This window comes from Carcharodon carcharias, chromosome 22 (assembly GCF_017639515.1).
Source record: "Carcharodon carcharias isolate sCarCar2 chromosome 22, sCarCar2.pri, whole genome shotgun sequence".
Lineage (NCBI taxonomy): Eukaryota > Metazoa > Chordata > Chondrichthyes > Lamniformes > Lamnidae > Carcharodon > Carcharodon carcharias.
Genome location: NC_054488.1, coordinates 59,202,753 through 59,218,987, shown reverse-complemented (window position 1 = coordinate 59,218,987; position 16,235 = coordinate 59,202,753). Strand labels below are relative to the sequence as shown.

Below are 16,235 nucleotides of genomic sequence, written 5' to 3'. Positions count from 1 at the left end.
TTATGCATTCATGGGATATGGGCATCACTGGCAAGGCCAGCATTTAATACACATTCCTAATTGTCCTAGAGAAGGTGTTGGTATCCAGTTTTACTGATCAAATGCCTCCTCAGGGAGTTCACCTCTATTTTACCAGCCCCTCCACCTCACCCCTGCCTTTCACCCTGCTTCCTAAGCATACAAGTGTAGCTGCTAAATTGCTTTTGTAAACAAACAGAATGTGTTTCTTCTAAGAACGGTCCACAGATCTTCTTTGTCTTGGTACCAACTCGGTCACCCCAAAACAAGCGTGCAACCCAACAAACCAGAGCACTGGACTCACTTCAAATTGCTGGAAGAAGTCAACCTTGCGAAGTGCATGCCACTTATATGCAGTAATAAATGTGAATGTTCTCTTTTCTGACTGGTGGGGGAAATTAAATCTGGCAAGCTGGCCTTTTAATGAGCATGCATGACATGCTAATGCATATAGAAGAGCTTCCTGCCATTGTTCATCAGGAAACTCAACCCGCCTCTAAAGTCCTGAGAACCTAATTACTAAAGTTCATCCTGCTGTTGGGAAATTGATTTTTAGCCTCATGCCAAATTAAGTTTCCACATCCACCAAGCTTCCCGCTGCAGGCTGGACTGGAAGATTCCGGCCTATCTCTTTGATTAAGTTTCTGGTAACTTGGTCTAATATCTCCTTATGTGGCACTTAGATTCTTAACGCGCTTTTGAAGATCCTTGGAACATTTTTAAAAGGCGCTATATAAAATAAGTTGTTGTTGTCCTAGAGTGGAACGAGTGATGGATGTCCTTGTACTTGTCAGTCTGATGTAGAAAAAAACTGAATAATGGCTCAACGTGGGAGAGAACATGCTCCAATGTTCTCAGAAGTTGTACTGGAGGCCTTGATGGAGAAGGTGCAAAGTAGGAGAGAAGTGCTGTATGCACAAAGGGTCAGGAGACCCTTCAGACAAATACTCAAAAGGCAGTACTCAGGACTATATAGGAGTAAAGCCCCGAAGACCTGGATGCAGTGCCACAAAAGGTTCAGTGACCTCACAGGAGTGGTCAAAGTCAGGCTCAGACACTGCTCAATGCACTACACCCCCATCACTCACCTACCAGGAATCTCTATCAATCAGAAGTCTTACCTAGCGTTCATGGCTGCATCTCACCCTCACATGCTTAGCCCTGTTTCAAACCTCACACCCACGTCTCATAACTAACACATGCTACCTGTTATTCAACCAAAACAGCCATATCACCCAAAGAGATTTCAACACATTCACCGACACACTTCTATTTCTCTTGGAAGATAACGTGACAGACAATTGGAGGCAGCAGGTGCTAACTGGCAGGGAACAAGCATGCTAAAATGTCCTTAATGTCATGGAGGATATGGTGCTCACCATCATTGGTGTGTCCATTGCTGAAGCTGTGGCTAATGGCGGGCCTGAAGCCATGGAAGATAATGCTGTCCTCAAACCTAATACTCCTTCCCATATCCCTTTTTTCCCCCATTCCACCATCGCTTCTGATTTACAAGCTGCTGATGGTGCAAGCACGCACCCCAAGAGCATTAAAGACCTCCTTTATACAACAGTAGACTGCAAACTTGAGGTGGTGCAATATCTCAGTTCAGCCTAGAAGTGAGCCTAACACATAAAAGTTCATTGCCATATCATCTTCTCAACCACTGGCAATACAGTACTCATTGTGCACCGATGTTGCAAGTGGCAGATGTAAGTAAAGATGTCTTTACTGAAGCACATATACTTCACACACTGTTCATCATTGAGGATCAGGTTGGAGATTTGTTCCCTGGAAAACCTGATGGATATGGCCTCCAGATGATAAGCTCCCCAATGCCGTTCTCTGATTGTGGTCAGTTAGAAAATCAGTCAGCAACCATGCTTTGCTGCCTGATAGACCAGGCCTGGTATATTGGTTTGCAATCCCACAACAATTACAACTTTTTTTTATATAACACTTTTAGTCTACTAAAATGTCCCAAGGTGCTTTACAGAGTCATTACTAAACAAAGTATGACACTAAGTAACGCAAGAAAATATAGGGTCATATGACCAAAAACTTAGTCAAAGAGGTCACTTTAAGGAGTGTCTTATGGAAGAAAAATGAGGCAGAGAGGTTTATGGAGGGTATTCCAAAGCTCCATGGCTAAGCAACTGAAGGCACTGGCCACCGCTGATGGAACAATTAAGATCAGGGGTGATCAAGAGGCCAGCATTCAATGAGTGCAGATATTTTGGAGGAGATTACTGAGAAGGGGAAGGCAAGATCAAAGAGGGATTTGAAAACAAGAATGAGAATTTTAAAATCAAAATGTTGCTTGACTGGAAGCCAGTGCAGGTCAGCGAGCACCAGTTGATCATGTGGTTGCTCATAAAATCTTGGACTTTTAACTTGATTCTACCTCTGATCGCTTCTTTTCAGATTTTACCTCAGCAGAAGGAGCAGCTATGGCTGTGAGAAATGTTTTGCAAGTCTGGGATTATGTTGTGTTTGCCGCAATGTTGGCTGTATCTACTTCAATTGGGCTTTATTTTGCTTTTAAACCTGGAAGGACAAAGGGAGGAACTACAGAAGAGTTCCTAATAGGAAACAGGTATGTATGAAGTTGTCATGCACTGCAAAATACAGATCGTGTCAAATCCTATAGGGGTTATGAAAATATATGACTTTAATAACTAGATTTTTGGGCATGAGAAACAATTTAGACAATTGAGAAACAAGTTTGTAAAGAAAAATTCCAATGTTTAATATCAGACCAATGTTTAGTGGGGGTTGCATCATTGTTGCTCAGGTGTTCTGAAATAGAGAAAGAAAAAGTTGGGTGATTTTCTGCAGAGTACCTTGTGTAGATGTTTGAGGAGGACACCCTTAGGCTTACCTCCAGAGACATGTAGTCTGACAATTGGCATATTCATACATGTTAACCCAAAGATGAGATAGCAAAGGAATGCCAGCACCTATGCAACAGGACCCAATAAGAGTCACCATTGTCAGGCGATGAGATAAGGGGAGCAAGGGAGTGATTTTAGGGAGAAAATGTGACTGTGCTTTTTTTTTGCTTCAGACAAATTTCTGCATATCCAATTGCGCTTTCATTGGCTTCCAGTTTCTTGTCTGCTATTACTGGTAAGTGAATTTTGTTCACTTTGCAGAAACAGTAAAATAATCAATGAAATATTTAATATAGAGTTTGACCTTTCTATGTTCTCCTGGTCAAATGTTGTTAAATTGGCAAGTAATATTACAAACTGCAGCAGTTTACGCATTGGACCCTTTTCGTTGTACAAAAATTGTGAACTGACACCTATATATCTATCAGAAAAAACTTAAATTTAAAAATTGTATCCAGCAGCATTATTAGAAAAAAATTGCTCTTGACTACTTAAAAATGATAGTGCATAAATAATTCACTATGGTCAAACTCTAGCAGATGGATGAACAATTAACAGCTTAGCATTTCACAAGTGTTGTTGGAACATGGATTACAAATTCCTTTCATTTATATTCAATAAGCAGAAAATCTCAATCTATACCTTGGAAAACAGTTTACATTAACAAAAGAAAAGAAGGGAGTGAAGTTCTTCATATTGACAATTTAATTTAAAAAAAGTTGATGGAAGTACAAAATTAGGGGTAGCGTTGATTAAAAGGAGAATTTTGCCCTAAGTGACTATAGTATACCTGAATATAGTCTTTATGGTTGGAGTTCATATTATAAAACAGGATATTTGAAACAGCCATCTAATTGACTCTGCTAGAATCAGTAGCCTAGCTTTTTTACACAGTGGGCCGTAACCTCCGACTAGTGCTGACCTGCAGGAATTAAAAGAAATAAATGCCTACTTACCCGGTCTCGAAAATTACATTGCTATTTCCGTTCGCCAGAGCTGCTTGGGGCTTGCATTGAAAGACTCCTCGCAGGCTCCAGCAAAGTGTAGCTCCAGCGTACTCAAGGAGGCCACGTCCCCTTTTTTTTACGGCACTTGCTGCCAAAAAGCAGGTAAGTTTAAAGGGCCAAGGAAATTGACACTGTCACTTCCTTAAGTGTCCAAGGTAAGTGCATAGGATTTGTGGGGAAGGGATGTCTGGGGCGGTCTGAGATCCGAGGGGGTGGGTCGGTCGGAGGTCCAGGGGGGTGGGAGATGTCAGCTGGATGTTGGGAGGGTCAGTCGGAGGTCTGGGGTGGGGGGGTCGGTTGGGGGTCCAAGGGGAAGGCAGTCAGAGGTCCGGGGAGGTTGGGGGAGGGGATGTTGGTTGGAGGTCTGGTGGGGGGTGGAGGGGGTCAGTCAGGGGTCCGGGTGGGGGGTTGGGGGGGGCGGTGGTTGAGGGGTATCAGAGGGGTGGGGGGGCATCGTTGGTCTGGGGTGTGCCACTTCCGTTCACACCATCCTGAGCAGGAACTATATCACCTTTCCCACACTGTTGCTGGGTCAAAGTTTTGGAACTCCCTCCACAACAACACTCTGAGTGTACCTACACCACATGGAAAGCAGCGGTAAGAAGGCAGCTCACCACCACCTTTTCAAAGGGATGGGCAATAAACGGAAGTGCTGATCACAACCCCTGAATAGAAAACAAAGTCTCAGTGTTAACACTGACGGTGTAGCTACTCTAGGACATCATATCACATCAGACCTCTTTGGTCCTACATGACCATCCAAGTGTACATAACATTAATGAATAACTACACAATTGTGCTTCTCTTCTAATTTCCATGACTGAGCATGGACAAAATGCATATTCTAAATGTGTTTAATATTGTTTCCTCACATTATAATTCGACTGAATGTCTAAATTTGCTTTCTCTTGAGTGTTTCCCTTGGTGCAATCTGAGCGACAGTATTGCAAAAAGTAACTGACTTCATGGAGGTTGTATCTGGATAACCTTGTGTCACTTCCTGCATGATATTTGTTCCATGCAGCAGACTTGTGATGGTGCGGGCTGCTCAGAGCTTTGCCAAAATGTTACAAGCACAGTCAATGAGTGCCATAATCTAGTAAAACAATCTCTCCACCCTGTAAGGTTGTTGTAACAAGGTTAAGATGTTCAAATCTGTCAATAGTTACATTTTAGAAACTTCACCTCGCTGAAACTACTAGAATCCTCCTTTAATCCCACCTCCTTGATATACCTTAAGGTTACTGCCACTAATTTTTCCTTCTTTGTGTGTTATCCATTTTTTCTTCACATCTCTGTTATGCACTTTTTCTGCTTAAAAGGTGGTATGTAAATACAATCTGTTGTTGCCTGCTTGTGTTCAGATATTTATTCATGCCTGTGTGATCATGCTCATATTGTATGAGTCTATGTTAGCTTGCAACAAATTTTTTGGAAGTTTGTTAAAAGCTTTGTTAGGTGTCCTATATTGCCCATCGAAATCGATCACTCATTAGACGTTTCTAATTGTTGTTACAGTGATTGGAGCTCCTGTAGAGGTGTATCTGTATGGGATAATGGTTCTGATGTACAACGTTGCCTGCTTACTTACAGTGACATTCACTTGTCTGATCTACATCCCCCTCTTCTACAGGTTAAACATAATTAGCACATATGAGGTAATTTATTTTTCTGTTCCCCTCTCCTTTTTCTCTGTTGCCTTTTATTTTCTTTCATTAACAATCATTTTTTCAGTTCTGCTTTTTGGACAGCAGCATTGATCTGCATTTGTTTTGATCAGCCTTTGCCATCAGCATAATTTACACAATAAAATTACTGATGCATTTCATTTATATATTATACATATATTTGCTAGGATAATAAGCTAATGTAAATAGCACCAATTCATTTTCCTAGTGATGTTTCCTCCCTTTATGTTTTAAGGCTTTTGATTATCATTCAATCCTTTCAGATAGCAGGTGGCATAACTATGAAGAATTTTTGGAAACAATTGTAACAAGAACAGATTTAGACTATAAGACCATAAGTAGGAGCAGAAATAGGCCATTCGGCCCAATGCGTTTGCTCCACCATTCAATGAGATCATGGCTGATCTAATAATCCTCAACTCCACTTTCCTGCCTTTTCCCCATAACCCTTGAATCCCTCGCTGATTACAAACCTGATTATCTCTGCCTTGAATATACTTAATGACCCAGCCTCTACAGCCCTCTGTGATAAAGTATTCCACAGATTAACTGCCCTCTGAGAGAAGAAATTCCTCCTCATCTCTGTTTTAATGGGCACCCCCTTACTCTGAGATTATGCGCTCTGGTCCTAGACTCTCCCACAAGGGAAAACAACCTCACAACATCTACCCTGTCAAGCCCCCTAAGAATATTATATGTTTCAATAAGGTCACCTCTCATTTTCTAAACTCCAATGAGTACGGGTCCAACCTACTAACCTCTCCCCATAAGAAAATCCCCCCATACCCAGATCAACCTAGTGAACCTTCTCTGGACTGCCTCCCATACCAGTATATCTTTCCTTAGATAAGGGCACCAAAACTGTTCACAGTATTCTAGGTGTGGTCTAATTAGCACCTTGTATAGTTTTAGCAACACTTCCCTATTTTTGAACTCCATTCCATTTGAAATAAAGGCCAATATTCTATTTGCCTTCCTTATTACCTGCAGAAATTGTATGTTAGCTTTTTGTGATTCATGCACAAGGATCCCCAAATCCCTCTGTGCTGCAACTTTCTGCAGTCTTTCTGCATTTAAATAATAGTCAGCTCCTCTATTCTTCCTGTCAAAGTGCATAACCTCACATTTTCCCACATTGGGCAGAATTTTGCATTCGGCGAGCAGGGGGCCTACTCACTGACACGTAAAATGACACGGGATGACGTTGGGTAGAACCCCCGACATCATCCCGGTCCATTTAAATTTTCAGGAAGGCGAGGGCGCAGCAAAATCAGCTGTGTGCCCACCGACCTGCCAATGAGGCCATTGACAGATCAATTAAAGTACTTAGTGGACCTGCCCATCCAACCTTAAGGTTGGCAGGCAGGCCAGGAGCCCCGGCAGCAACCACAAAAAACATGAAACCTCATCCAGCGGCGGGATGAGGTTTCATGCAGGGTCTTAAAATGTTAATAAAGTTATTATGTTAATTATGAACATGTCCCATCTCATATGACATTGTCACATGAGGGGCACATGTTAGGGAATTTTTTTTCTCTATTTTTAATAGTTTTCAATGTGGAAGCAACCTCCCTGAGGCAGTGCTTAGCCTCAGGGAGATGTGCACTCTTGTGCGCATGCGCGAAAGAGCGCACTCTTGCTTTTGGGGAATCCCCCACCCACCCGCACAGGAAGCACATAGCTTAATTGGCCTGCCCACGTAAAATGGCAGTGGGGCCCACTTCTCCAGTGGGGATCATCTCCCCACCCGCCGGAGTTTGGGTCGAGCCTGGCCACTCAACAGGCAGAAACTTCTGCCCATTATATTCCATCTGACAAGTTTTTGCCCACTCACATAACCTGTCTATATCCCTTTGTAGACTCTTTGTGTCACCCTCACCACTTGCCTTCCCACCTATTTTTGTGTTATCCACAAACTTGGCGATAATACATTCACTTCCCTCATCCAAGTTATTAATGTATATTATAAATAATTGTGGCCCCAGCACTGATCGCTGTGGCACTCTACTAGTTACAGATTGCCATCCTGAAAATGCCTCCCTTAACCCAACTCTCTGTCTTCTATTAGTTAGCCAATCCTCTGTCCATGCTAATATACCACCCCCAACACCATGGGCTATTATCTTATTAAGTAGCCTTACATGCAGTACCTTATCGACGCCTTTTGGAAATCCAAATATATTACATCTACTGGTTCCCTTTTATCTATCCTGCTAGTTACCTCCTCAAATAATGCTAATAAATTTGTCAGGCATGATTTACCCTTCATGAAGCTATGCTGACTCTGCTTGATTAAATTATGTAATTCGAAGCACTCTGCTATTACATCCTTTATAATAGGCTCTAACATTTTCCCAATAACATATGTTAAGCTTATTGTTACCTGTTTTTTGTCTCCCTCCCTTTTTGAATAAGGGTGTTACATTGACAGTTTTTCAATCCTTTGGGACTTTTCCAGAATCTAAGGATTCTTGGAAGATTACTACCAGTGCATCCACTATCTCTGTAGCTACTTCCTTTAATAGCCTAGGATGCAACCCATCAGGTCCAGCGGACTTATTGGCCTTTAGCCCCGTTAGTTTCCCTAGTACTTTTACTCTAGTGATAGTTATTGTATTTACTTCCTCCCCCTCTTTTGCCCCTTGATTATTTAGTATTGGAATGCTATTAGTGTCTTCTGCTTTGAAGACTGAAGCAAAGTATTTATTCAACTCCTCTGCCATTTCTTGGTTCCCCATTATTATTTCCCCACCCTCATTCTCTAAGGGGCCTATGTTCACTATGGTCTCTCTTTTCCTTTTTATATATTTAAAGACGCTCTTACTGTCTGTTTTTATATAACTTGCTAGTTTACCCTCAAAGTTTATCTTCTCCCTCTTTATTATTTTTTTGGCCATCTTTTGTTGGTTTTTACAACTTTCCCAATCCTCTGGCTTATCACTAATCTTTGCCACATTGTATGTCTTTTCTTTTAATTTAATACCATCCTTAACTTCCTTGGTTAGCCATGGTTGGTTTATTTCTCAAGATTTTAACCCAGTGATTCCATGGAACATTGCAGGACTTGAAGAAATTATTTCAGGATGCCAGTGAGCATATCATAAATTTGTATACTCCAATGCACACACCTAACTTGACTTTGCATTTGAACTTAAGTACTTAACAAAACTTAAGAGATCTAAGTAGCAACAATATCATTGCTGTCCATTGGTCAGAATAATTTAATCAGCTGGAGAGTTGGAGATTGTAATGAGTGCAGTATCAAGGATATGCAGGATCAAACAGAGCTATAATTTTCCTTCATTGGATATATGTAGAATTTGTGGAGGACTTAAGTTGCACTCAGTGACAAAAATTGCTGCATTTCTTTGAAGATTTCTACTAAATTTGCCTTAGTAGATAATGGAACCTGGTTTGATGGATCCAGATGTTGTTGTTGCTAGAAGAAAACAAACATCCATTTTTGAGGACATGATTTGCAGATTAGTTAATCACTATTTCTTGATTTATTGGTTTTTCAAGTCAACGGACATAGAAGTCCACAATAAATCATTTAAAAAGCTTCACTCTGTCCTTCATACCCTGAAAGACAAGAAACCATCTCATAATAAACCAGGAATTTGCAGCATACCATGCAATTGCAGACACATCTACACTGGGGAAAAAGGCTGCAGCTACACAGTAGACCCGAGGAATATTAAACCTGCTTCAAAGAGTGACTGGGACAAGTCAGCTATCATCAAACATGCTCAGTTTAATAACCACCACATCCAATGGTCCAACTCCTTGACCTTCCTTCCATCATAAGGTCAGAAATGAGACTACGTGCTTTCTCAGGGAGATCACTGTCACACGAGATGGGACATGTTAATAAGAAACACATAAACTTTATGAAACTTTTAAAAAACGGACATGAAACCTCATCCCGCCAGTGGATGAAGTTTCATGTATTATCAGGAGACTGCCAGGGTTCCTGTCCTGCCCGCCAGCCTTAAGCTTGGATGGGCAGGTCTTTAACAATCTTAATTAGCCTGTCAATGGCCTTAATGGCCTTAATTGGCCATTGACAGGTCGGTGGGCGGACAGCTGATTTTGCTGTCTGCCTGCCTTCCTGAAAATTTAAAGGGACCGGGATGACATCGAGGGGTTCCTCCCAACATCATCCCGCGTCATTTTCCTGTCGGTGAGCGGGCCCCGCCCCCAAATCGCCGACGGGAAAATCCTGGCAAGCACTTTTTGGGGTTAGTTGAAACTTGACCCATTGTAGTTCTAAATTTGTTAACCAATTCTGAATGGCTTTCAGAAATTTCAACCTCAGCTAACAGCAGAAAATGGAACAGAACAAGAAGTACAGTGTAAAGGAAACCTGCAATTTGAACCCTCCATCCTAAATGATCCTAAATAAACACATCAAAAATATATTGCAAGAAAGACAACACTGGAGAAATGAACAGTTCCCACAAATTGGTTAGTGGGAAAAATATTCCCTGTGTGGTTTTGAAGGAAATAAGATCACTATTAAATCATTAAAACAAAAATACTCCTGGACTTGTCAAATCTTCAGGTATTTATGCAATGTAGTTATTCTGAAACTTCACCTATTTCTTCTCCCAGAATGATTTCTCGGATGAGACTGAGCAGCAGTCTAACATCAAACTTTATTGTACTTTTGCTTTCATTACTGTTCCAAGTTGTCTACATTGGAGACTGCAGGTTTGCAGGGCAGGATGTACTTACTGACCTTGGATTGTAATGTTTGTTCATTTTAATTTGCAATTTTCTACCCATCTGTGAACCAACCATTCAGCTAAGTTTCTGGCTACCTTATCATGATATTTGGTGTCTGATGGTTAAAAAGGTCTTCAATTGATAGCACAAATTCATGTGACACTGAACTCAGATTGGAAATGTGGCCAAGGGCCAAGTTCCTGTACAGCTTTTGTGAAATTGCTTTTGGGTTGAACGACAAACCAATGAGTAAAATTAAAAATGTTGTAATTTTTTCATTTTGTTCCAACAGTATATAAGCAGAAGATTTGGTTTAGCGGTGAAGTATCAAATTGTTTGTTGTTTCTTGTTATACATGGTAAGTTCTGAAATAGATTTTTAAAGTACCTGTGCTTCTAATGCATCATTCATCAAATATGCTCATTCTATTTGTTTGGGTTGACAGAATTACTATTGGCAAAAGTTACTGAAAAAGTAGTGTATCTACCACCTGAGCTTCTAATACCTAGCCTATCCCTGTAGCCACCACACTCATACCACATCCTAGCCTTCTAGAGAATTATGTGTCTAATGCTGATATCCCCACATCTTCCACCCAAAGCCCCCAGTAACTTAGTCCCAAACCTCTCAGGCCTCACAATTCAGGCACAGGGAATATGATATGAGTTTTCACAGTCATTATAATTCCCCTTAAATACACCCTATCTCTCCCAGTGCTTCCAAGCCCCGCATTCTGGACCTGCATTGTCTGCAGTAAGTGCTTGCAGCTAAAGGAATTTGAGCTCAGAGACATTGAGCTGGAGGTTGAACTGCAGACTCTGTGGCACATCAGGGAGGGGAAAGTTACCTGGATGCTTTGTAACAAGAGGCAGTCACATCACTTAATCCAGAATATTACACTCATCAGGCAGGTGCACGCCTGACCGAAACGAGCATAAAATGACCCGCAATGACATCAGGCAAGAGTCTCTATGTCATTACGTATTTTTGGTCGACAGGCGCACACAGGAGTCGGCAGTGCGGCCGCCACCAATTAAAAGGCCTTTTAGGGCCATTAAAGTCCCAATTAAATGTTATTTTTCACTGCCTGTACAACTTTACAGTGGACATGAAAAGGCCAAGTGGCCTTTGCACTTTTTAGAAAATCCACAGGCAGGATGAGGTTTCCAACAGCAATTAACAATAAAATTAAAATTTTAACATTTCATTAAGAACGTGTCTCTGCTCATGTCACATGAGGGGACATGTTTTTTACCATTTTATAATTCTTTATTTTTCATTTTTTATATCTTTTCCTGCGCACATTTACATGCTCATCTTCCCCCCCATCCCCCCACACAGGCAGCGCTGAGTGCTGCCGTGTGCATTTCACGCTGGGTGGACTTTAATTGGCCCGCTGGCATGAAATCACGTTCTGGCCCTAATCGTGGGTAGCGGTTGGCTTCCTGACAGCCCCTGCCCATCCCCGCCGAGCCCGCCCAGTGAGGGCAAAATTCTGCCCTTAGGATAGTCAACGTCTTCTGATTTGGTCAATGGTCAAGTACAGGAGGGTGTGACTGTGAGTGAGGCAGGTAAGGGGACTCAGAGGGAAGGAGTGTCAGCCTCACAATTGTTCAATAGGTTTGAGGTTCTCTCAGCTTGTTGGATTAGAGCAGAGGCTGCAGGGTGGATGAGAAACTGACCATGGCCCTGTGGTACAGGAAGCCATTCAAGTGGGGGGAGCAAAAAGGAACATACTTGTAGTAGGGGACAGTATAGTGAGGGGGATTGACATTGTTCTCTGTAGCAAAGAGCGAGAGTCCTTTCAGCTGTGTTGCCTGCTGGGTGGCAGGGTTCATGACATCTGCTCAGGGCTGGAGAGGAGCTTGCAATGGGAATGGGGAGGATCCGGTTATCGTGGTCCATGTAGGTACCAACGACAAAGGCAGAATGAAGAAAGATGTTCTGCACAGAGAGTATGAGGAACTAGGCACTAAATTAAAAAGCAGAACCTAAAAGATTATAATCTCTGGATTACTACCTGAGCCCCGTGCAATTTGGCATAGGGTACATAAAATTAGAGAGATGAATACATGGCTCAAAGACTTGTGTGGGGGAAGTGGGTTCCAGTTTGTGGGGAGCTGGCACCAGTACTGGGGAAAGTGGGGGCTGTACTGATGGGACAATCTTCACCTAACCATGCAGGGGCCAATGTTCTTGTGAAACATATAACTAGGGAAGTAGAGAGGGTTTTAAACTAAGTATTGGGCAAGGTATCAAACATGGAAAGATGTAGTATATCAAAGAGTAGAGACAGGTTAAGAGAGGAAAATAGTAATATCAGAAATGAGGGTTAGAGAATGGCAGGACTGGACAGAGAGAAAAAACCTAAGAATGCACCAACAATCAAGACTAGATGTTACAAAGATTTTTAAAAAGACAAAACTGAAGGCTCTGTACCTGAATGCACATAGCATTCTTAACAAAGTAAACAAATTGATAGCGCACGTTAAAGTAGATAAATATGACCTGATAGCCATTACGGAGACATGGTTGCAGGATGACAAAGATTGGGTCCTGAATATTGAGGGGTATATGAAATTCAAGAAGAGTAGGAAGCTAGCTAGAGGTGGAGGGGTAGCACTGTTAATGAAGGATGGTATTGGTGCAATAATTTGAGATGACCTTGGTTCAAGAGATCAGGATGTAAATTGGTTGCTTCCGATAAAGGGATGGCAATAATCATGGGTAACTTTCATCTATATATGATACTGGATGAGGAATTCATCGAATGCTTTCAAGGTAGTTTCTTAGAACAACATGTTCTGGAACCAACTAGAGAACAGATTACATTAGACTTAGTGTTGTGTAATGTGACAGGCATCCCTAGGTAGCAGCAACTGCATTATGAATGAATTTTACATCCAGTTTGAAAGGGAGAAGAGTGGGTCTAAGATTAGTAATTTAAAATGAAATAAGGACAGCTATGTGGGCATGAAAGTTGAGCTGGGATACTAGGCTAAGGGGTAGGTCAATAGAGAAGCAGTGGCAGACATTTAAGAGGATATTTCAAAATACTCAGAATAAGTATATTCCTACTAGAAAGAAAAATTCTAAAGGGAGGACCCACCATCTGTGGTTAACCAAAGAAGTTAAAGGAAGTATCAAACTTAAGGAAAAAGCATATAACTGCGCAAAGGTGAATGGCAGGTCAGATGATTGGGCAGAGAATAGTAAACGCCAGAGAATTACTAAAAAGTTAGTCAGGAGAAAGAAATTAGAGAATGAGAATAAGCTAGCTAGAAATGTAAAAACAGGTGGCAAGAGTTTCTACAGATATTTAAAAAGGAAAAGAGTAAGTAAACTGAGTGTTGGTCCTCTAGAGAGTAAGATAGAGTTATTATAGATAATAAGGAAATGGCAGATGAAATGGACAAATATTTTGCTTCTGTCTTCACTATAGAGGATACAAAAACATCCCAGTAATAGCTGTAAATCAGGAGGTGGAAGGGAGAAAGAAACTTGGTAGAATTACAATCACTAGGGAAGCAGTACTGAGGAAACTGATGGAGCTACAGGCTAACAGGTCTCTGGGCCCAGGTGGACTTCATCCTCAGGTCTTAAAAGAGGTGGCTAATGAGGTAGTAGATGCGTTGGTATTAATTTTCCAAAATTTCCTAGATTCCATCAGTCTGGAAACTAGAAAATATAACCCCTCTATTCAAGAAGGGACGGAGGCAGAAAATAGGAAACCATAGGCCAGTTAGCTTGACATCTGTCATGGGGAAAGTGTTAGAGTCGATCATTAAAGAGGTTATAGCTGGGCACTTAGAAAAACTGAAGGTTATCAGCAAGATTGTGAAAGGGAAATCATGCTTAACCAATTCATTAGTGTTCTTTGAAGGACTAACATGTGCTGTAGATAGGAGGAGCCTGTAGACATATTGTATTTGGATTTCCAGAAGGCATTTGATAAGGTGCCACATGAAAGGTTTTTGCAGAAAATAAAAGCTCATGGTGTAGGGGGTAACATATTAGCATGGATATAAGATTGGCTGGCTGGCAGAAAACGGAGAGTATGCATAACTGTTTGTGGATGTGGTGCCAATCAAGTGGGCTTCTTTTGTCCTGGATGGTGTCCAGCTTCTTGAGTGTTGTGGGAGCTGCACTCATCCAGGCAAGTGGGGAGTATTCCATCACCCTCCTGACTTGTGCTTTGCAGATGGTGGACAGGCTTTGAGGAGTCAGGAGGTGAGTTACTCATCACAGGGTTCCTAGCTTCTGACCTGCTCTTGTAGCCACAGTATTTATATGGCTAGTCCAGTTCAGTTTCTGGTCAATGGTAACCCCCAGGATGTTGATAGTGGGGAATTCAGTGATGGTAATGCCATTGTGCACTTGAATGGTGAAGCCTAAGGCAGCCCAGATAATTGCTTCGGACCTCATTATAATGGGACCAGCACACTGATGAGAGCCCGCTGATGAAGAGGTGTCAGATCACAGCTAGCATTGCAGCGGCTCTTAAGCAAGTGGTCAGGTGTTGGGTTGGGGAATCAGGAAATTCTTGGTTGGGCCTGGGTTTCAGGGGCCAGAGATCGTGGATTCTGAAATTGTGTAGCAAAGGGATTGCACAGACCAGCAGTTTTTTAATGTGGTGTGAATAATATCTAATTGGGATGAAACTGTGATCTAAAGTAATACATGATCTGACTGGGTTTGTCCAATTGTGGCAAATTGTACAGAATAGGCATAAAATTAAGTCAATATTTTCAATATAAAGTAATATTGTATTCATAGCCTGGCTTTGACTATATTGAGAGGTAACTGTTTACAGCAGATATTGCATTGTTATGAGAATTTTGAGTTTAAGATTCCCTTGTGAGTTTTCTTCTCCACTCATTTTTAATATGTTGTTTGGCTGTCTTTCAGTTCATTTATCTTGGTATTGCCACATATATACCTGCATTGGCACTCAGTGAAGGTGAGTTGAGCAATTTTTCATGCAAGTTACCAGTTATAGTTCAACATTACTAGAATGAGGAATTCTTCTTATTCGCACTCGACCTCAGCACATGCTTTGCTACACCGTCTTTCTTGGAATCAAGATAACTCTCCAGGGCAGTGCCTCAGCACTCCTGGGGCTGTGCTGAAGAATAAAGTGCTGAAGTGCTGTGATACCCTAAAAGCCCCTTTCAACAGTGGCCCTCTGCAGGACAAGGGGAGGTGTGTTAGTGAGAGTCTTGAAAGGTGTTTGTAGAATATGGCTTTCGTGATTGAATATGCCTGTGTGAGATGTATGTTGTGGGTAAATGAAATTTGTAATAGTGCTGCACATGTAAGGATGAATACAAAAGTATTTGATGAAGCATTGTGCAGTAAGTGCAGCAAAGTGCAGAGTGGTGGTAAGGAGATTCTTGTAAGTGCTGTAATTAATGAGGCAGCAAATGGTGCAACTGTGATGAGAGTCTAATTCAAGTATATTTTTTTTTAGAGAACTCTAGTCAAAATTTGAGTATTATTGAAAAAAGGGACATTTTTTGCCAAAGCTGCTATTATGCAGTAACAACACAATTTTTATTTGTCACTAACAGGGTGCTGCCATGAAGCCAAAAAGACATTCTGCCTATTACATAAATGAGTAATGTGGTATATGAATTTCAGTGCCTGTGTGATAGGTATGTAGGCTGTACATCCCAAAGACTGGTGAGTCATATCCAACAGCATGTCCCTTCTGCTGTTCACAACAGGCAAGGGACAGACTGTACTCAACCAGCCCGTGCTTGCAAAACTCAAAACACAGTGTCCAACATTAGATGTGATTCCATGATTGGACAACATTTGCTAAATAATCCTCAGTATGCTAAGAATTACGCTGACAACCAATTGTCAGTTAGGCTTGCAGTGTGGCACATTTGCCTATA

The 16,235-nt window shown here is 41.6% G+C and overlaps 1 protein-coding gene across 1 annotated transcript in view; it reads left to right on the top strand.

Annotated features, from left to right (window-relative positions):
• Nucleotides 1-1,712: 1,712 nt before the first annotated feature.
• The window catches only part of LOC121293682 (sodium-coupled monocarboxylate transporter 1-like), a 68,104-nt gene continuing 53,581 nt past the window's right edge, over nucleotides 1,713-16,235 (top strand). The window contains exons 1-6 of the mRNA XM_041216850.1: nucleotides 1,713-1,872; nucleotides 2,443-2,614; nucleotides 3,086-3,147; nucleotides 5,438-5,577; nucleotides 10,628-10,693; nucleotides 15,244-15,295. Of these exons, the coding sequence (XP_041072784.1) occupies nucleotides 1,713-1,872; nucleotides 2,443-2,614; nucleotides 3,086-3,147; nucleotides 5,438-5,577; nucleotides 10,628-10,693; nucleotides 15,244-15,295 (652 nt within the window). The remainder of the gene's footprint in view (nucleotides 1,873-2,442; nucleotides 2,615-3,085; nucleotides 3,148-5,437; nucleotides 5,578-10,627; nucleotides 10,694-15,243; nucleotides 15,296-16,235) is intronic.